Consider the following 26743-nt stretch of genomic DNA (forward strand, 5'->3'; position numbering starts at 1 on the left):
TTGGGAAATGCTGAATGAAACAATTAATAGTAGGTGAGGGAATGGTAGACAAGAATGGAGGCAACTGAGCACTGCATGCAGGGAGGAAAGGTTCGATTTTTCTCTGATTGGGGTCCAGAGACCACTGGCGTCAGAACACCCAGAGTGTTTATTTAAAGTACAGAATCCCTGGGCCCGCCCTGGATCTCCTGAATCAGAATCTCAGGGGCTGAGGCCCAGGAATCTGTCTTTTTAACACGTTCACTAGGCATCAGGTGATTCTTATCCCACCAACGTTTGAGAACTGCTGTTGGGGAACAAACCTCAGGACACATGCGGCCCTGGTTCCTGGCCTAAAACATGCTAATGGGCCTCAGCACCAGGTGGCAAGAGGAGGGTGGGCCAGGGGCCTTGGATGCAGGAAATGGGCCAGATCACCTGCTCAGTTCCCCAAGGCCCCCGTCCCCTCCCCCAGAAGGGCCCTCAACTATTAATAAAAGGCGAGAGCTGTGACTAAGCGTGTTTTAAAATATAATTATTAACAAAGCATCAATCCCGACCAGCTGTAATCACCCCCTGAAGGCACCAGATTTGCTAATTAGGAGCCTTGCAAAAAGCTTTTTCACAACTTCCAGATTAATTGCGGAAGATCAATTGCTCGTTAACAGAGACTCTGCTTTCCTTCTCTGGCTGATAAAGTGTCACTCGCCAGGGCCCGGAGCCCCAAGGAGTCTCTGTGGCCCGAGCACCCAGGCACCTCCTCTGCCTGTCTGGCCTCTGTCAAACCTCTCAGCTTCCCTCCCGCCACCCCAAGGGCAGGCTGGCCCCGGGCTGTCTGCGGACAGGGTCACCACACGGTCACCCTATGGGTTAGTATGTTTGTTTCCGCACAGCGTCAGTGGAAGCCACTTCCCAGTTCCGTGGCTGTGCCCCGAGTCCCTGTGGCAGACGGCTGGGTCTGGAGCTCGCAGCAGAGAGTGTAGGGGCTACAGCTGGGGCCACCACTCAGCTGGCAACTCTAGAAGTTGAGCCCCTACCTGCCCCATACCACGTGGGCTTGTCACGTGTCACCGAAGGAAACACGGTGGGCTCCTTGTAGGAGTCACCAGGGATGCAAAGCCTCGGTGTGTGTGAGTCTGCCGGCCCTTCAGCGATGCCTGGGAAACCCGGGAACTCATCACCCACTCCAGGTGCTTAAGAAGAGTGCAGAGGCCCTGTTAACAATGGCGGGGTGAGAGGCGTGAGCAGGGACTGTCCCAGGCCGGGCAGGATGTGCGTTGATCTGGTCCCATGGCTCCACCCCGCACACTCCCTCTTCTCTAGCTGCCGCCCTGTGTCCAGTCCTGCAGAGCGAGCTGTTGAAAATGCGAATCTGACCACACCCCTCTTCCACTTAAACCCCTTAGAAGCTCCCCACTACCTTCCCTTCGATACATCCCACAGGCTGGCTTTGTCCCCAGCCTTGTCACTCTCCACTCCCCAGTTTACACCTAAGTGCCAGACACCCCAAGCTTTCAGTTCTGGGCTGCGCCAGGCCTGGACCCCTCAGGCTGCCCACACCATCTGCCTCTCTCTCGCTTCTGAGTGACACAGACTCACTCATCATTCTGGTTTCAGCTTTGTTGACCCTTCCTCCGAGAAGCCTGCCCTGGTTGCCCAAATCTGGGTGAGTTTGCCCAGCTCTGCCCTGGAACTTCTGGGCTTTAGCCTTAGAAACCCCTAACTCCATTGTCACCTGAACCCAGGGATGGCTCTGCCCAGCCGTGACAGAGGTTGCAGGACACGAGTGGTTGAAGGGACTGTGGATGCTAGCGGGCTGAGGCAGACACACACCTCCGGCAGGTGTGCACACACACAAAAGCACTGCCGGGCATCCGGCTCACTGCCCAGACTGCACACGTGGGTGTGCTCAGCACAGACGCCCCGCACGGACAGAGGACACCTCCCAGGACATGTGCTCAACCCTGCAGACACCTTGCAGTTCTGCCAGCACCCTCTGCCATCCAGCCAGCAGAAGCTCCAGCTCAGGGGACCCTGGCTCCCTCCTGAAAGAAAGCATTGGCCACAGCACAGCCCTCTGGTGACTGTGATTTAAGTGACAGCCCCACCTGCAACGTAAGGGGAGAGTGATACAGATCCTTCCTGGTCCTTTCTCCCCACCCCAGCCCCAAGACTGCTCCACACAGCCAGGACAGAGCGCCCAAGGCTGCGAGAATCTACCCAGTGAGAAAAATTAGAGAGGAAAGCTCAAAGCCATCATCAGCGTTCAGCTCAATGTGCAGAAAGAACAGGACTTTCACAGTGGACTTTTCTACAGCAAATATTATCACGATTCAGAGTTCAAAACAGACAAAACCCTAGCAACCCAAAGGGACCCTTTCTTCCCTTTTGTCTCTGGATTCCTCCATGCATCCCACGGACATGTCTGGAGCTTCCTGAGAGCCAGGCACTGTGTTAGATGCTGCGGGAGATGCAAAGAAGAGTAATAATACATGGTTCCAGGCTGCAATGAGTTCGCAGTCTAACTGAGGAGATAAGATGCATTCATATAGCTTCAACACAAGGCAGAAAGCGATAAAGGCCAGGAAAGTGACAGAGGCAGAGCAGGAAGGCATTGCTTCTAGCAGGACGATCAAGGAGGGCTTAGAGGAGGTGGCACCGGAGTAGGGGTGGAACCCTGCGTAGCATTCCGAACTCAGAAACCCAGGGCCGCTAGAAGGAATGTGGAGGTCAGTTGAAGGTAGTTGCATCCCTGCCCCTTCTCCATCCATCAGCTGCCCTTCCCCAGGCTGTCTATAATTCATCCATTAGAGAAGGAAAAATCAATATTTACCAACGTGAATTAAAACCCAAGAAAGGCGCAGGCAGGGTCTGTGAGCAGAGTGGCTCTGTCGGCATGCAGGTGGCAGCCCACGTGCAGCAGGGTCTCAGGGTGCTCAGGGGCTGGAGAATGGAGCTAGTGGGCCTCGAGGTCCAGGGAGCCCACTGGGGCTTTGCCAGCACATTGTCGTCCATGAACAGCCTGTCTCCTGTCCCGCAGCATCATCCGTAGGGAACACGGCGACCCCCTCATCGAGGAGCTCAATCCTGGCGACGCCTTGGAGCCCGAGGGCCGGGGCACAGGTGAGGGCACCTGAGGGCTCTGGCCTGCTCTCCCCTGTCTCAGTGCTGCCCTTAGCCTGGGGGGAGGGCGGGAGGGGTGGTGCAGCCAGTCCCACGGCAGGGCTCATCCTATCCCTGCCACTCTGAGGGCTGAGATCCTGGGGCAGGGGTGAGAGTGGGGGAGGAGGCCCTGGGAGTGCCAGGCGGGAAGCAGAGGAGGGGACGGACGGTCCGTTCTCCCAGTCCCAGGGCCGCAGGGTCAGAGGCGTGGGATTCCACGGGCAGTAGCATCTCTGGTAATGCTCTGCCGGGAGGAGAGGCAAAGGCGAGGCTGGGCGTCCTGCCGTCTCACCCCTCCTGGCACTCAGCCTGGTGTCAGCGAGCGAGCACTGGATCAGGAGTCCCAAGACTCGGCCTGGCCGTTGCCTCGCCTGTGGCCTTGGAAAAGGCGCTTCCTCTTCCGGATCTTGTTCGCCACACCCATAAAATGGGGCTAATTGCATCCGCCCTCCTCACGTCTCTGCGTTGTAGTGAGGACCAAAAGGAGGCCAGGTATATGCAAACCCCCGATAGACTGACAAAAACCGTGCAAATATAAAGGGTGTGTATAAAAGACCAGAAAGCAGCCCTCATAGTCTGAATTATTTGCACCCATGCTTTCCTTCAAAAGTCCAGGGGGAGGAAATGGACCCCCTCTTCCATGAATGCGCGGCCACTGGAAAGGAGAGGAGCTTCAAGCTCCAGTCTTCGATCCCCAGCGCTGTGCTCTTTCCTGCCACACTCGGGGCGTGGACCTGGCACTGGTCAGGAGCCCCCCTCCCCTGTGGGTCTCCTGGCCGATGGACAGAATGAAATCTGTGCCGTTGCAGGCGGTGTAGTGACAGACTTCGATGGAGACGGGATGCTGGACCTCATCTTGTCCCACGGAGAGTCCATGGCTCAGCCGCTGTCCGTCTTCCGGGGGAATCAGGTGTGCCTGGACCTGGGGACCCACAGAGCCCAGCCCAACGTGCCGAGCCTGGGCTGGATGAGGGCCAAGGAGCCCGGGATGCTTGCTTGACCAGAGCGGCAGGAAATGGACACCCGGGCCCTGGAGGAAGCAAATTCCCAGCAGCACAGTGAACTCCAAGAAGAGCTGCCTCCCAGAAGCCCTTTGCCCCTCAGCCTTCTGCTGGCACTCCTCCAAACACTGTTTTCCCCGAGTCTATTGGCTTTCCCTCCTCTTTTCCAGGACTGCTCTTTGCAAACTTCAGCCAGTCTGTCTCCCTGCCCGGCTCCCTCCTCCTCTCTTTCCTCTGCCCCTTTTCTTGTCCCCTTCTTTCTCCTTCTGTCCCTCTCTTACCCTCCCTCCCTGTTCCTTCTGCCCAGCCCGCTGATGCCCGGGCCTACCTTCCTCCCTCCCTGCAGGGCTTCAGCAACAACTGGCTGCGGGTGGTGCCGAGAACCCGGTTTGGGGCCTTCGCCAGGGGCGCTAAGGTTGTGCTCTACACCAAGAAGAGTGGGGCCCACCTGAGGATCATCGACGGGGGCTCAGGCTACCTGTGCGAGATGGAGCCCGTGGCACACTTTGGCTTGGGTGAGTCAGAGCTCGGGGCGGGGGGCGGTGGTGGGAGTGCACAAGTGAGCTATTGGCGGGACAGTGGGTGCTGAAACTGCATCCCGAATCCCGGCGAGATGCAGGGCTCACAGCCTGAGCATCTTCTAGGTACCACGTTACTGTGACACCAGCCACTGGAGGCAACCCTGCTTTGAAGTGAACCTGAGCTCAGGACGGAGGTTTTCATGCCCCCCTCCTTGCTGGGGTCCGCATCCTGGTGCCTCTGTCGAATTAGTTCACCTTGGGGTCAGAGTATCTAATCCTCCATTTGTCCGAGGCCATGGCCTTGTCCTTCAAACAATGGCCTGCATCGAACCTACCCAAACCAGCTGCTTCCCTGGCCGCATGGGTGTCGGTTCAGTGGTTAAAATGTCTCACCAAACCCCTGGTGCCTTCTCTTGGCTAGAAGGCTTGGGGAAAGCATGCGTGATCAGTGGGAGTGATGTCGGCCCCGAGAGGGTGAAAACTGGTTCTTGGCTGGGGGTGGTATGAAAAAAAATGCTAGTCTTTTATGTGTGTGTGTGTGTGTGTGTGTGTGTGTGTGTGTGTGTGTGTGTGTGTATACACACATTAAAGACTAGCATTTGATATATATATACACACATACGTATGTATATATATCTATATGCACATATAGATATGTATGTATGTTACATGTATGTGTGTGCATGCATATATATAACATAACCAGATATACAGTATACCTGTGGTGTTAATAAAATATCACTATACACCTATTAGAACAGCTAAAGTAAAAAATAGTGACGAAACCAAGTGCTGGCAAGGAAGTGGAAAAGCCGGGTCTCTCGTTCGTTCCTGGAACAGCTACTCCAGAGGATGGTTTGGCAGTTCCTTTTAAGACAAAAACTAAACTGCACAACCGTTATAGGACCCAGCAATTGCACTCCTGGGCATTTATCCCAGATGAATGGAAACTCATGTCCACACAAAAATCTATACATGATTGTTCATAGTAGCGTTATCTGTAATAGCCCAAACTGAAAACGACCTTGATGTCCTTCAGTAGGTTAACGGTTCAACAAGCTGTGGTCTATCCACACCATGGAATATTACTCAGCAATCAAAAGGAATAAACTACTGATACACACAGCAACTTGGATAGCTCTCATGGACATTATGATGAGTGAAAAAAAAAAGGCCAATCTCAGAAAGTTACATGCTGTTGATTCCATTTATATAATATTGTCAAAATGACAAAATTATAGAGATGGAAAGTAGATCAGTAGTTGCTGGGGGCTAGAAATGGTGAAAAGGAGAGGGGTGGGTGCGACTGTAAAGGGATAGCCCCAAGGAGGTCTCTGTGGTGACGGAGCAGTTCTGTGTTTTGATTGTGGTGGCAGTTGCACGAATCTACAGGTGCTCTGCATAAGATACCTTATTCCATTCTCACCACAACAAGATGAATTAAGAACCATAACCCCCATTTTACAGATCAGGAAACTGAGGCTGAGGTTAAGTAACCTGCTCTAAATCACACCTCCAGAAAGTAGGGAGATCTGGATTTGGACCCCACTTCTTTGGACGCCACAGTCTGAGGTCTTAACCACTGTGACTTGACTGCCAGACCTCCCATAGCTGCTCTGTGCACAGCCAGCCAAGGTCCTTCTGCTCTGCCCCTTTCTTACTGGACATCCATGACCCCTCAGTTACTAGATGACCCAAGTGAGGCCATCCACGCCAAGGTGACTGCCATGGTCTCATAGGTAGGATGTTTATCCAGTTATCTGGCTTGGATATCAACCCACACCCCATTGTACAGATAAGGAAATTGAGGCTCACCAAGAAAATCAGTGGTGAGGCCAGGACTGGGGCTGGTTTCTCCTTCCACACGTCCCATGAGCTGCCTCTGCTATTTTGAGACGTGTATTATAGGTCTTATTGGGTCTCTTCTCTGGCCAGTATCTGTCCCCGCCGAGAGAACAGATCTGCTTCTTCAGCTGGGCAGCCTCAGCTGGGTCATTTGGTGGGATCACAGGGGCCCAAGAGCCTCCGCGCCTCTTCACAGCAGTCTGCCTCCCCTGCTTAGGGATACGGATCCTGCTCCTGCTTGGGAGTCCCTGACTGCCCTGACGCCAATCCTTGCTGTTTTGCAAGGCTCTGGGATTTGTTCTGGGTCTGAGCTCTGGTTCAAACTGCTCCACGGGTCCCATGCAGCCTCCCCTGTTGCCGGATCCACTCCCAGAAAGGCGCAGAAGGAAGGCTGCTCTTGGAGACCGGCCCCAGTGGGTCAGCCTTGGGCCTGGCAGTGAGATTCCCTGAGGCCACTCAGCAGGCAGCAGGGCCAGCAGCCGGGGGCACAGCGAGGGGCAGGTGGCTCCATGCCTGCAGCTCCAAGGCCCCCACGTCCGGAAGGAACTTCATGGACAGCACAGCACAGGCCTTCCTGATTGATGGAGGGCCAGCAGTGGGGCAGGAAGAGAGGGAGCTGATGGGAAGGCTGGATGGAAGGAAGGATTGAGGAAAGAGAACAGCGGGGAGACAGAGACGGGGACCAGGGGAAACCAAGAGACGCAGAGAGACATGGCAAAGAGACAGATGAAACAAAGAAATGCTCCCTCCCCTCCAGGCTCACGGTTGTGAGAGAGGCAGAGGGACACAGGAGCTCTCGTTGCAAGCAGATTTGGATGCCCCGTCATGCTGGCCCGGTGGCTGTGAGGACTGAGATGGGAGAAATTCTCTCTGCTCTGGGCAGTTTTCCCAAGGAAGTGGGCCTTGAACTAGGTCTAGAAGGATGGTGGGAATTTGGAAGGTGTGGATGGGAGCTGAGGAGAGCAGCCAGGGGCTGGGCTGGTTTGAAAAAAGGCCAGAGGTGGGAGTGTTCACTGTGTCCACAGAGTAGGAAAGGTCTGGTAGGAGCGGAGTCTGGAAGGGGAGGTTAGGGCCAAACTGTCAGGAGCACGCAGAGCCAGGTGGAGAGGGCGGGCCGGAACAGAGGGAGCTGCGGAGCCAGGAAAGCCAAAGCCAGGCTTTGCTGTGGGAGGGCAGGGCCGCGAAGGAGCCCAGGAGCCACTCACGGGGCATAGTTATCTATAAATGTGCTCCTGTGTATTTTGCATGTAATAAAGTCAAATTAGAAGGCTTTAATTTTTTTCTGACTGCAGGAATAATGCATATTGGTTATAGGAAAATTAGAAAATATAACATCATTAAAAACAGAAAGTAAAAATAACCCATAATCTCGCCACTATGTTTGGAATATTAAGCAAAAAGGAAACATTCCCTCTTCACCCTCCGCCAGTGTCATTTGATTCATTTAGTCTCTACTCACTTACTGAGCACCTACTCTGTGCCAACTAACTAGACAAAGAGCCTTACCATGGCTAACCCTACATTCTAGCGGAAGGAGGAGTAGCATATGACACCTAATAAACGTAACAACTAGGTAAATATATAAAATGTTAGATGTTAAGTGCTATGAAAAAAGAAAATGCAGAACAGGGTGAGGGGATTAGGAACGCAGAGGGGAAGGGGCAGGGAGCAGATTCAAATATAGTGTTCCAGGGTGGCCTTTTCCCAGTTCCATACTTTTGATACGATTTTATTGCATGCAAAATACACAGGAGCACATTTATAGATAAATATGCCTTGGAACCTTTTTTAGCAGCAATTATTATACTCTCCCTGTTATTCCCAGACTTGCTTTTTGGTCTCTCGCTTAACGGTATATCCTGGACATCACTCCAAGTCTGTGCATATCTCCTTTGTTTTCCTTTAGTGCTGCACAGTATTTTTTTGTGTGGCCACATTCACAATTTGTTTAGCAAGTCCCCTACTGATGGACAGTTTGATGGTTTCCAATCCTGAACAGTTTGTTTTGTGGTATTTGGGCTGAGAAGGGGCAGGTCCAGAACAGGAATGCAGAAAGGGCTGCCTTGATGTCTGCATGACGAAGAAGGAGATGCGGGCCTGAGGCTGTGAGGGAAGGGCCGAGGGCTGCGGGAAGCCCCCCTTCCAGCACCCGCGACGCCCGTGCTCACCCCCTCTGACCCTGCTCCTTCCTCCCTCCAAAACCACCCCTGCCTCCTGACTTTGCAGCAAGGTGCGGTGAGCGGCTTGTCCGTGGACTTGTGTATGGGTGCACACGTGTGCCTCTCAGCAGCCGCCTCCTGGGCCCTTCTCTTCCCCACGTGCCTGGCCAGCTCATCTCTCCGTGGCTGGAGAAGGAACGCCTCCCAGCTCTGCAGGCCTTTGCTTGGTCAGCACTGAGCTGTGGTTAGAGGACTCAGCTTCTCAGACCCTCCCTGTGCACCCCGAGGATCCAGACTGCATCGCATCACACAGTGAAAACTCAGGGACCTTGCTGTGTTGCATTCTTCTGGGGGGTTCCCAGCAGGCCCACTCCGTTGTGCTCTCAGCTTCATCCTATAGAACCGTTCCATGCGCCCCCGCTCGGGGGAGCCCCTGGCCTCGTTCGCTGCGCCCTCCACCCTGCCCTGGCCTCCCCCTGCTCCCCCCGGTGCAGATGGCCCGCCAGGCTCATAAATCAGCGTTTCTGCTCACAGCCCTTGTTGAGTGCCCCACTGGACCCCGGCTGCTCTGAACCGACATCCCAGCCCTGCACACCCACCGCACGTATCCCACACCCAGGCTCTCTGGCTCCGAGCGAGCCCAGAGCTGAGGCAGCTCTACCAAACCCAGTAAGTGAAAACAAGCGCCAGTAATCTCCTTGCCCCACCGGCCCCCGTCGGGGGCTCACCCCCTGGGCCAGCCCACCCCAGGCTTCGATGGCATCCCCAGCCCCTGCACATACACCCCTCCTTCCTTTCAGCTGATGGTTTGCAAGTGACTCAGAGCTGCCTCCAAGCCGGTTGGTGCTCATTTAGGGAAGGAAAATTCAGTGGCCCACATAAAAATCGCTTTATTAAAGTGCAGAAATCTTCCCCCAACTGTATTCCCACCATCTGTTTTGCTTGTAATGCTTCTGAAAAGCGCGATTCTCTGTGCCTCCTTGGCCTTTGTCCTTTAAAAGCTGCCAGAGGCGACTCCCTGCTGCTCTTAAGGGGCCCTCCTCTGCGCACCAGCTCCCTGACACACTGGCCCCGCAGGCTGGCAGCTTAAAGGCCCCTTGGCTTGTGCAGCTGCGTGAAGACTTGAGATTTCCGGGGCAGAGGGAACGGCGGGACCTGGGGGCAGGAGCCTGGGGTCCAGTCCCAGCTCAGACACCTGCAGGTCACTGCATCTTGCCCAGCCTCAGTGTCTGCATCCGGGAAGTGGGGATAAACTCTCCCTCTCAGAGTAATTGGGAGGATTCAAGCCAGCCACACCTGTGAGGGCTCCGAAGTCCCTCCCCACATCGCCCCCCCCCGCCCTGTCTCCTCTCCCACCCACCCCACCTAACACACATGCTCACACCCTGCTTCTTCCACTTTGAGCTTCTCCCTGATCTTCAACACACATGCCCTTTTCATACCTCTATAGCTTTGCCAGTGCTGTGCCCTCTGCCTGGAATGCCCCTTCTTTCCCTTCTCTGCCTCACAAGCTCTTGTTCCTCCTGAATCCTCCAACGAAATGACTTTTAACACCCACCTCTCTCACCAAGTGGTACCAATACTGTGGGTGCACTTTCCCAGTTTATTATAACATAATCACTGTGTTCATTGCCCTCATGGGACTCAGCTCCTCCAAGATGGGGCCTGGGTCTGTGTCCTTCCTGCTGAATCCCAGATCCCTGCCTGATGCTTGGCCCATGGTGGGCTGGTCATTGGGGTGGGGTGGGCAGTAGAACAAGGGTTTAGCAGGTACGGGCTTTGGGATCAGATACTCCCCCTCTGGGTAACTGTGAGCAATTCCCTTCCCCACTCCAAGTTTCATCCCCCTTGACTCTAAAATAGAAATTATAAAACTAGTACCTTCTCATGGGACTGCCGTGAGGATCCAGTGCCCTAACACTGAGAATCACCTGGTACAGTTTGGGGTGCATACTCTCTAGCAGTATTGCCAACACGCAAAAGCCCTTTGGGAACTGCAGGGCGCCCCCCCATGTCTAAGAGATGATGAGGATGGGGCTGCTGAGGGTCCACATCGGCCGGGGCAGGGCTGACATCCAAGCAAGAGCTGTCCTTCCTGGATGGGGTAGAGCTCCCTTCTTACAGATGAGGAAACCAAGGACCCAAGTTGGCAAAGTAATCAATGACGAAGGAGGGAGCCCTACTGAGATGTGCTCTCCCCGCGGCTGACTTATCTCCTAGTCCTGCCCCTCCCTGGGTCTGGAGGAAGGGAGGAAGCAAGATTCAGAGGCAGGATGTAAGTTCGTGGTTGTCTATGAACATTCGGCAGCTCTTTCGAGTTATTTGTGGCACTTCTGTCAGGCTGGAAAATGTATTCACGTAGCTGTTCTGTTGGCTTAGGTGAGAAACATTTGCTCTTCTGTGTCTCCTTTGTTTTTTAGTAGAAAAGTGTTTATTTATTTATTTTTTGTGGTACGCGGGCCTCTCACTGTTGTGGCCTCTCCCGTTGCGGAGCACAGGCTCCGGACGCGCAGGCTCAGTGGCCATGGCTCACAGGCCCAGCTGCTCCGCGGAATGTGGGATCTTTCCATACCGGGGCACGAACCTGTGTCCCCTGCATCGGCAGGCGGACTCTCAACCACTGCGCCACCAGGGAAGCCCAAGTGTTTACTTTTTACATCTGCCATTTAATTTGGGTGCTGAACACCCTAAAGATGCCACATCTCTTGAACCTCAAGAGACTGCTTCAAAACAGTAAAAGAGGGGCTTCCCTGGTGGCGCAGTGGTTGGGAGTCCGCCTGCTGATACAGGGGACACGGGTTCCTGCCCCGGTCCGGGAAGATCCCACATGCCGCGGAGCGGCTGGGCCCGTGAGCCGTGACCGCTGAGCCTGCGCGTCCGGAACCTGTGCTCTGCAACGGGAGAGGCCACAGCAGTAGAGGCCCACGTACCAGAAAAAAAAAAAAACAACAAAACAGTAGAAGAGGGGGCAGTTGATACCTCCCCAATCCTATTTTCAACCCCTTCCCCCAAAATGAATTATTGTGGAAGGAGGGAGCGGGGCAGTAGGAGTTTATGAGAAATGTTTTCTGGCTTAATAAAGCCAACCCCAGAACCAGCAAGGCCAGGCCTGGAAGGGGAGAGTCTCCGCAGGAAGAGAAGCTGCACCGCGTCTTCGGGTCTCTGCACTGTGTGTGAGTCTCTGCTCCAGCGGCCTCTCTCTGGTGCTGCTGCCCCATCGCGGGCACAGGGGCAGGGGCTACTCACCTTTGACACTTGTGGACGGTAGCAGCTGGTCCCTGCCCTCGATAATTCACGGCAGCCCGAGACTGGAACGCTACAAGGAGACTTCTCTGGAGGCCTTGGGTTGGAGGCAGTAAAAGAGAACCAAACACAGGGAGGCTCAGGAAGTGGAGGATGTGGCTGTCAAGGTGCACCTTCTTCTGGAAGCCCCAGACTGACGCACCGGGACTTGGGGAGAAAGATGCAGCTGAGTCCTTCCACGCCGTCCTGTCTTAGCTCCCACCCCAGAGCAGACCTCTGCACAGAGGCGTCTGTACCTAGATTCCCCACAGAGTCTAGACGTAGCTTCAGCCCTTTTCTAAAATATGGGAACCCCTTTCGTACGTGAAAATGTTGCACAGACCACCCTCGACCCCCATAGCAGCGATCATTGTAAAACCCACTGGTTGACAGCAGTGACCAAAAGCTGCTATAAACTGACAGCACTCTTCAGCTTCACTTGTTTTCTAACAGTGTCTGTATGCATTAAGGGGAAAGTAGCGCACACGTGTGGGCGACATCATTTTTTCCGCCTACGAATGGTGCTTGGGGGAGTGTAGGGATTGGTGGACCCCCGAGCACCAGGGCCACGCCTGGTCAGCCCAGCTGGGTGACTACCGGCGAGGGGGCTGCAGCCTCCCTCCTACATGTGCTGAGCACGGCCCTCTTCCCCAGGTGACTGATGGGAGAAAGGCCCCTCCCAGCAGGTGAGGCCCACCCCCCACTCCTCTCCACCCCAGTCCATCACCATGAGCCTGACCTTGCCTCGGTGACGGGCCTGTTGCCTTAAGCAGGGAGCTGGGGCCGGCTTTGACGATGCCTAAACGCCTGACAAATCTTTCCAACCTGCTTCCTGCCAGTGATGTAACACGTTGCTTGCAGATGGATTCACCATGAATGTTCTCTGAGCTCCACCACCGTTCATTTTTGTAAACATCTCAGCTTTGTAGGACGATCTTTCTCGGCCTTTTGGTTCTTTGTCGCCTCAGCTTTTATTTGGAGCTCGGCTCAAATGCTTTCTCCCCAAGAGCCTATCCCTCACCACCCTGACTAGAAAAGCCCCCAGCCTACTCTTACTTCCTTTTTATCCCATCACCCTATTTTTGTTTTCCTCACAGAGCTTGTCAATATCTGGCATTATTTGTTCATCTGTGTGCCTGTCTATCCCCACTAGAGTGGAAGCTCCCTAAAAAGAGGGTTATTCCCAGTGACGGCCCCTAGCAGACTATAAACATCCAATATAAATACAAATACGAATAAACGCAACACGCCTGAGATTAAGTCAGATGTAAAGCTGAGATTTGTCCCCAGGTCTCCCAGATGCCCACCCCCCGCCATGTCCTTCCCAGCATGCTCGGTAAGTGGTACAGCCAAGATCTGAACCCAGGACTCCAGAGTCAACATGTTTACCACCAGGCTTTACTCTCTTCCCTCCAAAATCCACTAGAATGTAAGTTCTAGAAACGTGCTGTCCAATATGGTAGCCACTAGCCATGTGTGGCCATTTCAAGTCAGTCAGTTAAAATTAAATTGAATTTAAAATTCAGTTCCTTATCACGCCACTAGCAGCTACCACAGCTGACAGAGCAGATAGAGAACATCGCCATCACTGCTGAAGTTGTCCTGGACGGCATTGTTCTAAAAGAGCAGGACCTCATCTGCCTTGTTCACTATTTCCCCAGCACTTAGAACAGTGTTCAATTCATATTTTTTATTAGGTGAGTGAATAAATGAATGATGATACTTTTGTGGAGAATCCCTTCCCGCCCCCTGCTCTGCAGCTGATCCTTTCATCCCATAGGGAAGGATGAGGCCAGCAGCGTGGAGGTGACATGGCCCGATGGCAAGATGGCCAGCCGGAACGTGGCCAGCATGGAGATGAACTCGGTGCTGGAGATTCCCTACCCGCGGGATGAGGACAGACTTCGGGACCAGGCCCCCCTGGAGGTGAGCAAAGGCGTCTGGGCCTCAGAGCCAGAAAAGCAAGCCCCACCCATGGGCTGAAGCTGGATTCCCAGGAATCTGCAGACTTTGTTTCTAGAATGATGGAAATCATCTTAGCAAAGGGCGGGCTTCATAGTGACCCCTCCATGCGTAGTTTGCACACCAGTGTCACACCCACATCTCTTCTGCTCCTCGCAGAAATCCTGGCGTGTTGGAAGGGCAAGCATTTTTCACCCATTTTATAGAGAAGGAAAACCAAGACCAAGAAAGAGAACCCACCAAAACCGCACCGCCATTTGTGAGCAGAGTTAACAGTTGGCCCCAGGTCTCCCGCTTCACTTCTGGTTCTTTCCAAAGCTTCTGACAGAGCTGTTGCTTCTGAGGGCGGGGCAGGGCCTCTGGGGGCTCCTCAGGGAAGAGCTCTGGACACTCTCTGGAGAGGATCACGCCATTGTAGATAACAGGGGCCCACTTAAACTCACACAGAAGAGGGGGCTTACAGGGAGGGTTCTAGAAGAGCTCACAAAATGCAAGGGATGCTCAGGGTGAGAGCCATGGCAGCTCAGTGGCCCCAGGAGCTCAAAGACCTTTGCCATTAGTGCACTGGCTCTGGGGGGAGAATTATCCTTCCCCAGGAAGCCGCACCAGCACCCCATCATTTGTCTTTTCCAACAGTCAACATTGCTGTCTTGTGTATTCTGTTTCGAGTCCCCGGCCACCCCACCTCCGGCCACCAGCCTGCTGTCTCTGAGACCTCCACATACACACAGCAAAGCCTCCACAGCCCGGCGTGACCAGGCGCCAAAATCTGTCTCAGCCTCACTTAGTTCAGCTTCTAGCCGCAAAGCCTTTGAGTCCCTCCTCCTGCTGGGATGTCCACCTCTTGTCCAGCCAGCCCTGCCCAGAGGTGGGGGACGGCCTGGCTTGCAGGCACCCACCCCTTGTGAGTGGGGAAGGTTCTCAGAGAAGGGGGTGCGGGGAGTGAGAAGACACTCTAAAAGCTTCTCCACCCCTCTCTACACTTTGCCTTCCTGAGACCCGGCCTGTCTCAGGGTGATGCCACAGGAGGGACAGACTCTGTGAGGTGTCCCGGTGCAGGCGTGTGGATCCCATGCAAGGGGAGTGAGCAGGAGTTTGCACGGATCTGTCCGTGGCCTCCCTGCCCAGTCTCCTATTCTCAGTACAAGGGAAGGGGCCTGGCAGGAAGGGGTTCTCCCAGGCGCAGAGCTAAGAGCAGCCCTCATGCTGGGGTCAGGGTGACAGCTGCTCTGCGGCTGTAACTAGGAGGGGACCTGAGATGGGATCTTCTCAACTCACTAGTGTCTCTGCTTCTGCCTACCTTGCAGTGCGGCCAAGGATTCTCCCAGCAGGAAAATGGCCATTGCATGGGTGAGTTGCCTGCCGGTACCAGGGGACAAGGCAGAGGCCGGACTCTCACTGGGGAATGTCAGCCTGGGCCCTGGCAAGGCTCAGGTTGCAGACAAGGGGCGGAAGGGTGAGGAGGCGAATGTGTTGTTTGTCCCTGAGGCTTCAGATGCCAAGACCACCGCCAGGTGACTCGGCAAGGTGGGAGTGATGTTAGTGACCAGCAGGCTGAATCACTGCTGCTCTGGGAATTGACAGTGCTTCCCTGCCATGCATACAGAGAGAATGAGCATGGGGAACAGACGCACAACCATCTGGACGGAGCTCACAGGGAGGCCTGGCTCCCAGGGGGCCGTGGTGGCTAGGGCGGGCGTGCATCCTCCTTCCAACAGAACAGCAAGCAAGGGGGCCGGTGAGCAAGGGTGGGCGTGGCTGGGGGGCACTGGAGCAAACCAGAGTGCAGCATGTGGTCACAGTACAGAAGGGAAATTGCAGCCTTGTGCAGTGCTGGCGGGCACATAACTACAGCATGGCCAGGCTCCGTGAGGCAGCTCCGTGAGGGTCCAGGGACCTTCTAAAAGTCCCCCGAGGATCTGGAATGGGCAAGGGGCAGCCTAGAGGCTCAGCACCCAGAAGGTCTTCAACGCAATGTCTTCCATCCCAGTGACCAGCAACGAGGGGTCAGGCCAAGGATTCCACCTGCCCTTTAGATGCTCAGGCAGCTTTCTTGCCAAGTCCCCTCTGCAGATACTCATCAGCCCCAGGTGAATGCGTTTGCTACTGAGATGCAAGAGTAAACAAGGAGGACGCAGTCCCTGCCCTCTTGGAGCTTAGAGCCAGCGGGAGGGGCACACAAATAAACAGCGATGACCACACAGCCTGAGCAGGGCTGGGGTGGGGGGGGGGGGACTGTGGGAGCACAAAGGTGGGGTCCTAAACCAGTCTAGGGAGGGTCCAAGAAGGTGTCCCAGAGAAAGTAAGGTGTGAGTTGAGACCTGAAGGGTGATGAGGGGTTCGCCCGGCAGAGGGGAGAAAGTGTTCCAGTGGAGGGCGCTGCATGGGCAAAGAACCACAAGTGAGAAGTGGAGGAGGATGGCTCGAAGGGGGGCTTGAGGAAGAAATTAGTCCCCTCTGCTCTTCATGTCCCCACAGACAGTGCATGTACACAGAAATTCCAGCTCCTTCCCCATGTGCTGGGCAGACCCCATGACACCCCCAGTGCAGCCGCCGCTTCCTTTCACCATCCAGCAGACATCTGTGTGCGTCGTACATAGCACGCCGCTCGGGGAGCTGGGGGTGCAGGCCAGCACCTGCCCTGGAGGGGCGTCCGCTCTAGTCTGGGAGACAGGCCACAAACATGTGACCCGAACGCTGGACGAGATGAGTTAAGAAACCTTCAAGCAAGGTGCTCTCTGAAGACTCTTCTAGATGGCGCGGACAGGGAGAGGACCTTTGAGCTGAGACCTGAAGGCTGAGAAGGGTCCAGGCACAGAAAGACTGGAGGGAGGGGCTTTCCTGGCAGAGGGAAGGGTGGGAGCAAAGACCAGGATACAGGTAAAAGGCTTGGTGTGTCAAAGGGACAGGAAGAAGGCCAGTGTGCCAGGAGACGATGGACGAGCCAAACGCCAAGTTAAGGAGGGTCTGGAGGCCCTAGAAAGGTGTCTGGACTTTGCTCTCAGGGCCCTTTGCAGTTAAGCAGGAGAGTATAGGCCAAACCAGCAGACATGGGACACATAATCAACTGAGCAAGGAACCGCCTGGGAGCCATCTTTGTTAAGGGCAAAATAAGCCGCTCATGACACTGGAGGATACAGAAAAGACAGGACTATCTCGATTCTTCTGAAGGAGTGAGGGAGGCTGGATGGGGTAAAAAACATGTGGTTCACATTTTCAAATGATCACCTGGTTGCTGAATTGCAGATAGAATTGGAGGGAGGGGGGAAGCCAGGAGGCCGGGAGGGAGGCAGCTGCAGAAATCCAGGCAAGAGCTGCTGGTGGTTGGGGACAGGCTGGTGGCAGAGGAGTGAGAAGGAGGTGGCCAAATGGGAGAGGTACTGTGGGGGCAGAACTGACAGGATCTGTTGTTAGATCACCTGCAGAGGTCAGGCAACCAGAGGAATCGGGGATCACTCTGATGTCTGCTTGAGCAGCCAAGTGACTGACAGTGGCGTTGCTTGAGTTGGGGAAGATGGGAACAGGGGGCAGAAGATGCTTGAGGGCCGGGGGGATCTAGAGTTCCATTTGGACCCAGTAAGTTTGAGATGCATGGTAGACAGATTTACAAGTCTGGAGCCCCGGGGAGAGGTCGTGGCTGGAGTTGGAAGTTCTGGAATCATCCATGTACGAAGGGACCACCTAGAGAAAGTGTGGTAGATAGAAGAGAAGACCCCGGACCAAGCCTGAATGCCCCCCACGTGTAGAGGTAAGTACAGGAGGAGCCAGCCAAGGGGACTGAAGCGAGGAAGTTGAGGCCCAGAGAGAAGAAAGGACATGCCCAAGGTCACGGTGGGGGAGGGGTGGGCAGCAGAGCCTGAGCGAGGATCCACTGCCCACAGCCCCCAGTGAGTGGCTCCCCTTGCCTTTCAGACACCAACGAATGCATCCAGTTCCCATTCGTGTGCCCTCGAGACAAGCCCGTGTGTGTTAACACGTACGGAAGCTACAGGTGCCGGACCAACAAGAGATGCAGTCGGGGCTACGAGCCCAACGAGGACGGCACAGCCTGCGTGGGTGAGTGGAGCCCCTGCCGTAGTCCAGTAGCAAAGGGAACTTGCCTTCCACTGGGGAGCTCTGAGAGGCCCCAGATCCAGGTCCCCAGCCCCTGCCTTCCCCTGGCTGGAGGGAGTCTCCCTAGACCCTCGTGGGGTCTCCAAGGAAGACCATAACGGAGGCTTGGAGAAGCCCTACCACTACTGCCATCATCTGAAGGGCCCCTGGGGCGCTGTGTCCTGGCCAGAGGCTATTGCTCTTCTTGTTTCTCCCCTTCTCACATTTCCTAAAACTAATGCTCCTACCCTAAGCTCAGCCTACCTTTTCCTACCTGGGATATAGACTAACCCCTACTACTCACCTTTGTCTGAATTTCTGAACTGCTGTTTGTCTTCTTCCTCCCAAACGCTTCCCCACACCCACACCCCACCCCCACCCCCCTTCTCTTTTTCCCATTTTCTATCTCTCTGCCCCATGCTTTTTGCAGCTCAAGTGGCCTTTTTAGGTGGGTATCCTTCTGCCGCCTTTAGAATCTCTGAGCCTCTCTCTCGGGCCTCATCTCTTTCTCTAGGCCTTGGACTTTGCCTTCAGTTATATGCACTTTAAATTCCATCAATAAAGGAAAAAACAAAAACAAAACTAACAACCTTTGTGGCAAACTAAATCTCTCCCACTGCCTGTCTCTTTCTCCATGCCCAGTAGATTCTGCTGCGCGCTCCCTCTGAATGGACCGCGGGGGTGGCCATCTTTGAAAAGGGAAGTTTGGGAGATATTTGTGTCACCTTAGTTGTTTGTGAAGCTTTCTTTGCATGCTTTCTGAGAACATGTTTTTTACCCCATCCAGCCTCCCTCACTCCTTCAGAAGAATCAAGATAGTCCTGTCTTTTCTGTATCCTCCAGTGTCATGAGCGGCTTATTTTGCCCTTAACAAAGATGGCTCCCAGGCGGTTCCTTGCTCAGTTGATTATGTGCCGCATGTCTGCTGGTTTGGCCTATGCTGTTTCTGCTCTGCGGGCCCTGACTGCCCGTGGTAGAGAAAGCCATATTGGGGTTGGTGGTCATGATGCGAGAGGGAAAGGGTGGCCCTTTGGGACTCTTGATAAAAATGTTAAAGTTTGAACTTGCGAAGGCTTCCAGCCTCTTTCTGGAGAAATCATGCCAATAAACTCTCTGCTGGGTGTTAGTGTCTAGCTAGTGAAAAAAAAAATGTGTCTGAGGCAAGTAGAGCTGGTTGGAATGCTGAATTAGCAGCAGCCCTTCCATCACATGGCCCTTGGAAAGCAACTCATGAGATAGAGTGTCTGCCCCAGGCATAAGCAGTGGTTGGCTTTGTGCATCAGTGTTCACATGTCAGGGACTGGGGTTTGGACCAGGTAAGGGATGTGGGATGAGCAAGGGACAGACATGGAGTGCTCTGAGGAAGTCACTTCTCCACTCTGGGCCTCAGTTTCCCTCATCTAAATGACAAGAGAGTTGAGCCTAAGGGCCCTTTCCTTTCTAAGACCCCCTTAATATGTGGCTGGACATAGGCATGGCTAGTGTCAGGTTACCCTGCTTTCTAGAAAGAACCTTGCAATTTGGTCTCCCCTGAAATATTCTTGGAAACCTGGAAGCTCCTGGAAGCTTCACCTGTGGGAATGATGTAACACCTTAGAATACTTTCATGACAAGCTTCAGTAGTGAAGGTGTGTTATAAATCACAGATCTATTCTTTATGGGGAGAAAAGGCACCCCAAGATATAATAAAATCACACTTAAGAATGCACCAAGCCTTTAAAAAATATATTTAACAAAAAAAACTACCATTTTCTGATATAATAATAATATGCCCCATAAATCGCAAACTATTAATTCCTCATAGCTAGTGCTGTTTTTACACTCGGAATAGGAGCTTAAATGAAAAGTTTTAAAATAAAAACAGCTACAGTTTCACAGAAAAGGTACACCCACTTAAAAATCGCTCCACTTCTGGGAAGCCCACTCCTGTGTGTTGACATGGAATTAAAGACCTGAAAGGGCCCCAGAGATGAGGCTCCAGAGAGATGAAGTGATCTGCCCAAGGTCACGAGCCAGCTGGTCCCCAAGCCAAAGCCGGAGCCCTCTGCCACCACCGCATCTTGTCAGGGGGTAACAGACAGCGCTGTCCCCATTCACACTAGTCCCTCGTCATTCTGGAAGATGCTGCCTTTTTAGAAAAGAACAAGTGGATCTAAGATAGTGAGATAAGTAAAACCCAAAGCCCACAGAGGTGATGGTTCCAAATGCAATGGTAAATAACAAGATAACAGTGTCCACTGATTGGCTGCACACACAACACGAGAAATAAGGGCTAAGACAGCTAGTGTGACAGCCTGACAAGGACATCGGGAGATCCGAGGTGACAGCAAACTTCAGAAGATGCCTTATGAGTAATAACCGTGAATTCCTGCACGCTGAGTCTCTTATAACTGGGTATATTTGTGTGGTTTTAACCTACTTGGTGGGTGGGGCCAGATGAGTTAAAAGAAGAGTTCAGAATCCCTCCAGCTGCTAAGAGCACAACTGCAGTATCCTGACTCCAGGGTAAGAAGGCTTTCCGTTAGATTCATTCTTTCATTCATTCACTCTTTCAACAAATATTGGTTGAGCACCTATTATGTGCCAGGTACTGAGCTAGGCTCTGGGCATGCAATGGTAAGTGAAGGTGACATGGCTGCTGTCCCCATATTGCCTTCCTCCAGCCAGATGGAGGAGCCCAGGGCACGGGATGGGAATGGGACTCAGAGGCTTTCTAAAAAGTCTAGCTAAATTCTTGGATTGCTGTACCAGAAAGCTAGCTCTCTGCATTCGTTCATATATTTATTCAACAAGCATTTATTGAGAACCTCCCTCCCGTGTGACAAGCACTGGGTCCCTCCCATGAGGACTGTGACAATGAGGGCGTCAAGTTCCCTGACCCAAAGATGCTTGTGTTGGAAGAAATACGAGGCTGAAGATACAGAGGACAGGCAGGTACTGAACCAACTCAGCATCACCTGCCCCCAAATAACAGACCTCCCCAGTGGGCCAGGAGCCCAGGCTTTCCAAGCCCTATGCCTCAGTCCAGTATGTTTACTGGTCTGTGCTGAACCAGCCACGGATGGGTGGGCACAGAGCTGCACCCAAGCTAGCCAGGCTCAACGTCACTCTTTCTTCTAATTCCTCTTGCCCTGAGGCCCCTGGGCGCCCAAAGCCTTGCCTTTCCCTTCTGAGCACAGACAATTCAGTCTTTTCTTTGTCTGCTAGCCCCACTCAGACTCCTGAAATCTTTGTTGGCTTCTGCTGGACCTGAGTTTGTAACAGAAATAGCAAATGCCTTCAAGGGCTGACAAGTAATGGAATGGGCTAGAAGGGATTATGCAAATGGGGAGCTGGAGCCGCTGAAGGGGGCAGCCCTTACTCCAGCAGAGCAGGAAGATGGGCCAGCGTGGCCAGAACTTCCCATTTCTCAAGAAAAGCCACGTAATAATACCAGTTTTACTCTGCCCAAGAATGCTCCTCTTCCCAGGAATGTACCCCTTAAAATGACGATAATGGCTTCCATTTAGTGAGCTCAGCATGTCTGGGTCAGCTCTAAACTAGATAGGAATCAACTTGTTGAATCCTCACAACAATCCCCGGAGGAAAGTGCTGTAATCATCCCAGTTTTACCGAGACGCATGCTGCTGGAACGGGACGGAGGAAGGAGTCTGTCCGGGCAGTCTGTCCCCAGCCTGTACTCTCCCTTCTCCATTCGGGCTGGCTGGCTGGTTACACAAAAGCACCGTCTCTCACGCTGCCCAGGGTCAAGGGGTGGGTTGGGTAGAAGAAATGGAGTCCCTGGAGGCCCAGGATCTGAGACAGTCTCCCCACAGTGACATTCAAGCTGCGAGAAGCAATGGCAGTACCTGTGTCGAGGCCCCTCGCCAGGCACAGAATCGCGAATCACCCACGTGACCTCTTCAAGCATCTACTCAGCTGCCAGCCCTGTTCTGGGGAGGGGCCATTCTGAGGGCCAGGAGTTTGATTTTGTGTCACTCTGGCTGCTACGGCCCCCTCCCAGGGCCTGGGCATCGCACCCTGACCGGCGCCTGCCACTGGACTGCAGCTCAAGCAGGGGTTCCATTCCCACCTCTGAACAGGACCCTTGGTCATCATTCCAGAGTCACGTGGAGACAGGAGGACGAACGCTTCTTTTTCTCAGGGAGCCAGCTGGGTTTTTCCAGCAGATTCCAGAATGATACCCCTCCTCAGCCCAGGAGGCAAGCCTAGTCCCTCCCCTTCTCTCCCTCCCCGGGGTCAGCCATCACCTCTCTCCTTTGGTGTGGACCAGACCCCAGCCACGTCCCGTCAGGGGCTGATGTTGCACCTCCTTAACAACAGGCACATCCTAGGAGGAGGAGGAAGGGGGGCGAGAGAACACAGGCTGGTCAGCTCCACAGATAATGCCAACCCCCTCCTTCAGCGCTTGTTCTCTGAAGTGGCCGAAGAGTGGGCCATCAGAGAACAGGGAGAAGCAAGGAGAAAAAAGCCTCCTTGGGGAGGGGGCTAACGAAGCAAGAAGAAAAAACCCTCCTTGGGGAGGGGGCTAACGTTTACAGAACGCCTGCCGTGTGCCAAAACTGTACGTCTCCATGAATCCCCAAGCCCATCCTGTGGGATAAATGCTATTATTCTACTCTATGACCAAAGAATCTAAGGCTTAGAAACAATAAGTTACCCAAGGTCACACGGCTAGTTAAGTAACTGACACCTGGGCAGGTTACTTAACCAGGTAGCACTCGGCATACACTGGACACCAGCTATGTGCCAGGCACGGTTCTAGTGGCTTGGAATGTACATCTGTGAACATCACCGGCAAAGATTCCTGAAAGCCCTGGTGACATATGGCAGGCACTAAACAACACAATAAGTAAAGTATATAGTATGTTACAGGTTAGGTGGGAAGGAGGAAGCAGCATTCAGGCAGATCGGGAGCGCTGAGGTAGGCAGGATGCCATTCAAATAGGGTGGCTCGGGGTAGGCCTTGCTGAGAAAGAGGCATTTGAGGTAGGTGAGCTGCTTTGAGCCTCAGTTTTCTTATCTGTAAAATGGGGATAATACCTACCACGCAAAGTTTTTACATTAAACAAGATGATATAAAATACTTGACATAGGGCCGGCCTGGCACCTAGTAAGCCCTCAATAAATCAGAAATGTTATCAATATTACTAAGTAGCAAAGTTCAGGATGGAGCCTAGATCTATTCAGTGCCAAATCTCATGCGGCTCCCAGCCCAGCCTGCCATGGCCCAGGTCACCGGGGGCCTGCAGTGTGGGAGGTTTGGAGGACATTGGCCGCCCACAGGGAGCTGAAGCAATCTCAGGACCGAAAATGGCCATGAGGGAGCAGACCAAACCTTCCCGGGGCCTGGGCTGTGCTGAAGTGTTCAACTTAGTTCTCACGAGGTGCCATTTCCCAAGAGAATCCTCATAAAATGCGGTAAACCCAGCAGGGAGGGCATGGCACTGACTGAGCTGCACGGAGCAGGAGTCACCGGGAGCTAGTGAACTGGCCCAGGGATTCGCCCCCGACCAGCACGGAATCCTAGATCATTAAACACAGAGGCACCTGAGACGTCATCTAGTTCTGCCCCATCCTTCTCAGATGTGGAAACGGAGGCCCAAAAATGAGCAGTGACTTTCCTGAGGGCCACAGCCTAATTGGGAATCTGACTCCTGCCTGGGACTCCTTGCCTCACTCTGCCTCCTTCTCCAGAAGACTCCAAGTATTTCAGAAGCACAGCTGCCTCAAGCATTTTAGGAACATGAGGGCCAGTGCTTGTCCTTTCTATCCTGCTGACACAGAATCACAGTCAGGGGAAGTGCCCACCAAGTGAATCCAGGCACCGTGCTTGGACCGTGGAACACAGCCAGGACGAGAGAGCCAGGGGGAGGTACCAGGTGCCGAGAGGGCCCCGATCAGCTGAGAGAGGGGAGGCTGCAGACAGGGTCAGGAGCACAGGGGATGAGGCTGGGGACAGAAGGAGAATCTGTGTCACCCCTGCCCAGAATCTCATGACCTCAGCATGCCTGCCCACCTGCCTTCCAGAAGGGGCCCAGAATAATTCCCGTAAAGGTAACTCATTGTCCTTCTCCAAGGCCAGACCCAGAGAAGTCACGAAGGATTTATCCCCCAGAATCATTTAACACCCCCCGCAAAAAGATCTAAGGGCTGACTCTCCTTGCCCAGCCCAGACATGCGTGCGGAGCTCCGGGGGAGGGACAAAAGCACAGTCACGTTCCCAGACTGCTGGTGGGGACAAGCAGAGGGACACGCTTAGGCCGAAGGGAGGAAGGCAAATCCCACATATACCTTCTCTGCACTTTCCAGTCCCCAAGCTCAAGATGTATAGGCCTTGAAGGCAGACACAGAGAGGACAGAAGGAGAAGGAAGCCGGGAGCTCGCAAAGCTTCACCCAGGGCAGAAGGTGTCTCGTGTGTCAAAGACCACATTCTTTCTTACAGAGCTGATCCCCAAACCCTGCAGCCCTCCCTCCCTCCTTCTTTCCTTCCATCTCTCCTTAAAATTCCCTCTTCACCCTGAGACTATGGGATCAGATGGACTCAGGCTTGAATCCCAGGCACCCCACCAACGCACTCTGCAGTGGCCTTAAACAAGCGGCTTCACCTCTCCGAGACTCGTTTCTTCACCCACTGCAAATGGAGGCATAACCTCATAGAGCTTTTGTGAGGCTTCGTCGAGATAGAGCGTATAAGGTGCTCAGTACACTGCCCAGATTGTTAAAATGCAGATATTATTATGAAATCTGTTCCAGGCCCTTTAACCTCCTGCTTTCACTTCTAGCAGGGCCTGATTTTACAACAATCCATAAGTCATTAACTGTGGCCATGTTAGACCTATAAGAATCTTTCCCAACGAGACACAGCCATCACTCACAGTTATAAATGTGGAGTTCATTTGGGGACTGGCCTACACAGCATCTTCCCTTTGAAGAGCTCCAGTCCTGTATTTAGACCTGTACTGGGTAGCACAGGGCCGACCAGTATCCATCCATTCACCTGCTTCTCCACTGTCTGCGAGCATCCGTCTCAAGCTAGGCAGCCCTCTCCCTCACCTCTGATCCATCAGTCATCTCCCTATACACATCTTCTCCGTATCTATCCACTTATCCGTCCATCCATCCACCTATCCATCCACCCACGGTACTTCACCCTCTAGGACCCCAGGGCCAGACTTTCCGGGCAAAGCACTCAGCCCCACAAGGAATTACCACCTCAAAGTAATAGTGCCCAGGCAGGGGCTGAGTAGGGTCAGGATGTACACTTCCTCCCCTTCCCTCCCCTCCCAGGTGGAGATCATGAGCAGAGCCACAAGATCACGGCCAGGGCAACATTATTAAAGCTGCCTAGTGCAGGGATGGCCTGGGGTCACCATTTAATTCAGTTACTCAGTAACCACTTACCTGTCTGTGTCTGCATCTGCCTAAGCTGCTTCTCAGTGGCACGTTGCCCCAGGGGCCTGAGGACCTCATGTCTGTATGTTCTTGTCTCTTCCTGCCAGCCTGTGATGGGCTGCACTTCTCGTTCACCTGCCAAGGGTGAGGCACTGCACCAGGCACTTGGGGTGGGGGAGGGAGGTGGTAGAAATAAGTAAGACAAGATCCCCGCCCCCCCCCCCCAAGAGTTCAAGAGGAACTGGGACAGGAGGAAAGCCATCCCCACCACAAGGTCTTGTAAGCTGTGTATAACATTTCCCCTTCCAGGGCCTTGCTCAGCACAGCTCTCAGGTGGTAGCTGGTCCGCAATCACTTTTCCATTACAGAAATCGATAACTTGAATTACTCCAAAATAACCAGCCCCTTTGTGTCCCTGCAAATCTAATTTTTCTGTGTCTGCATTTGCCCACATGCTTCTCTCTGAGCCTGAAATCTGTCTTCATGAGTCAATCCAGGCAGAACGGAACCTTTTGTCTAACTGTGACACACAGTAACAGAATAAGAGACGGATTTGGGATCGGAGACTTAGCTTCAAGCTTTCGCTCCGACGCTAACTCGCTGTGGGCGCTCGTGAAGCCACTTAACCATCTAATTTCCTCATCTACAAAATGAGAATTCAAATATAACCACCCACAAGAGCGTTAAAGAGCAAAATGGGATAATACTGTACAGGAGCTCCTCGCATATATTAGGGGATCAGTGAACCCTTGGATTTTGCTTGTTCTATGCAAGAATCTGGAACCTGGCTATAAATCTACATCCTGAGGCCACGGTATAATGAGATCCTAGTGTAACTCCAGCAATAACAATACCTTACATTGGAGAAACAGATTATCATTTACAAAGATGCCTTCTCACAACGCTCTCATTCTGCAAATGACAAGCTAAGACTCAGTGTGGTTAAGCAATTGACCAGGGGTCTGCGGACCGGTACGGCTTTCTGACCCCCTCCATACCCTTCCACCTCCTGCATCATCCCTGTCAAAACCACGAGTCCCTGTGCAGCTCTGGGACGCTAAGTTCTGCTGTCCAGCAGATGCTGAAGTGACAGGCCCTTTAAATAGCCTCTTAGAGGAAGAGCTGTGAGTACAGCACAATCTGCTCTCAGTGCCGCCAGGAGAATAAATCCTCCCAAAGTCGCCTGAGAAGGGTTCTGTGGAAACCTCGGAAGGCTGGACTCTGAAAGGAGGGAAAGAACACCTATTTCATGCCAGGCACATTCGTGGCCAGCTTCTCACCGGCTCCTCTTAACCTTTTGGGGGGGTCACATACCCCTTTGAGAATCTGCTGAAAGCTGTGGAT

At 53.4% G+C, this 26743-nt stretch overlaps 1 protein-coding gene across 1 annotated transcript in view; it reads left to right on the forward strand.

Moving 5' to 3' along the window:
- CRTAC1 (cartilage acidic protein 1) overlaps positions 1–18911 on the forward strand; it is a 132261-nt gene extending 113350 nt beyond the window's left edge. Inside the window, exons 9-15 of the mRNA XM_082854932.1 lie at positions 3020–3102; positions 3951–4051; positions 4489–4657; positions 13730–13875; positions 15219–15261; positions 17824–17967; positions 18791–18911. Coding sequence (XP_082711058.1) covers positions 3020–3102; positions 3951–4051; positions 4489–4657; positions 13730–13875; positions 15219–15261; positions 17824–17967; positions 18791–18822 — 718 coding nt within the window. The 3' untranslated portion in view covers positions 18823–18911. The remainder of the gene's footprint in view (positions 1–3019; positions 3103–3950; positions 4052–4488; positions 4658–13729; positions 13876–15218; positions 15262–17823; positions 17968–18790) is intronic.
- The last annotated feature ends 7832 nt before the right edge of the window (positions 18912–26743 follow it).

The sequence above is a fragment of the Leucopleurus acutus genome (assembly GCF_964270905.1).
Source record: "Leucopleurus acutus genome assembly, chromosome: 14".
Lineage (NCBI taxonomy): Eukaryota > Metazoa > Chordata > Mammalia > Artiodactyla > Delphinidae > Leucopleurus > Leucopleurus acutus.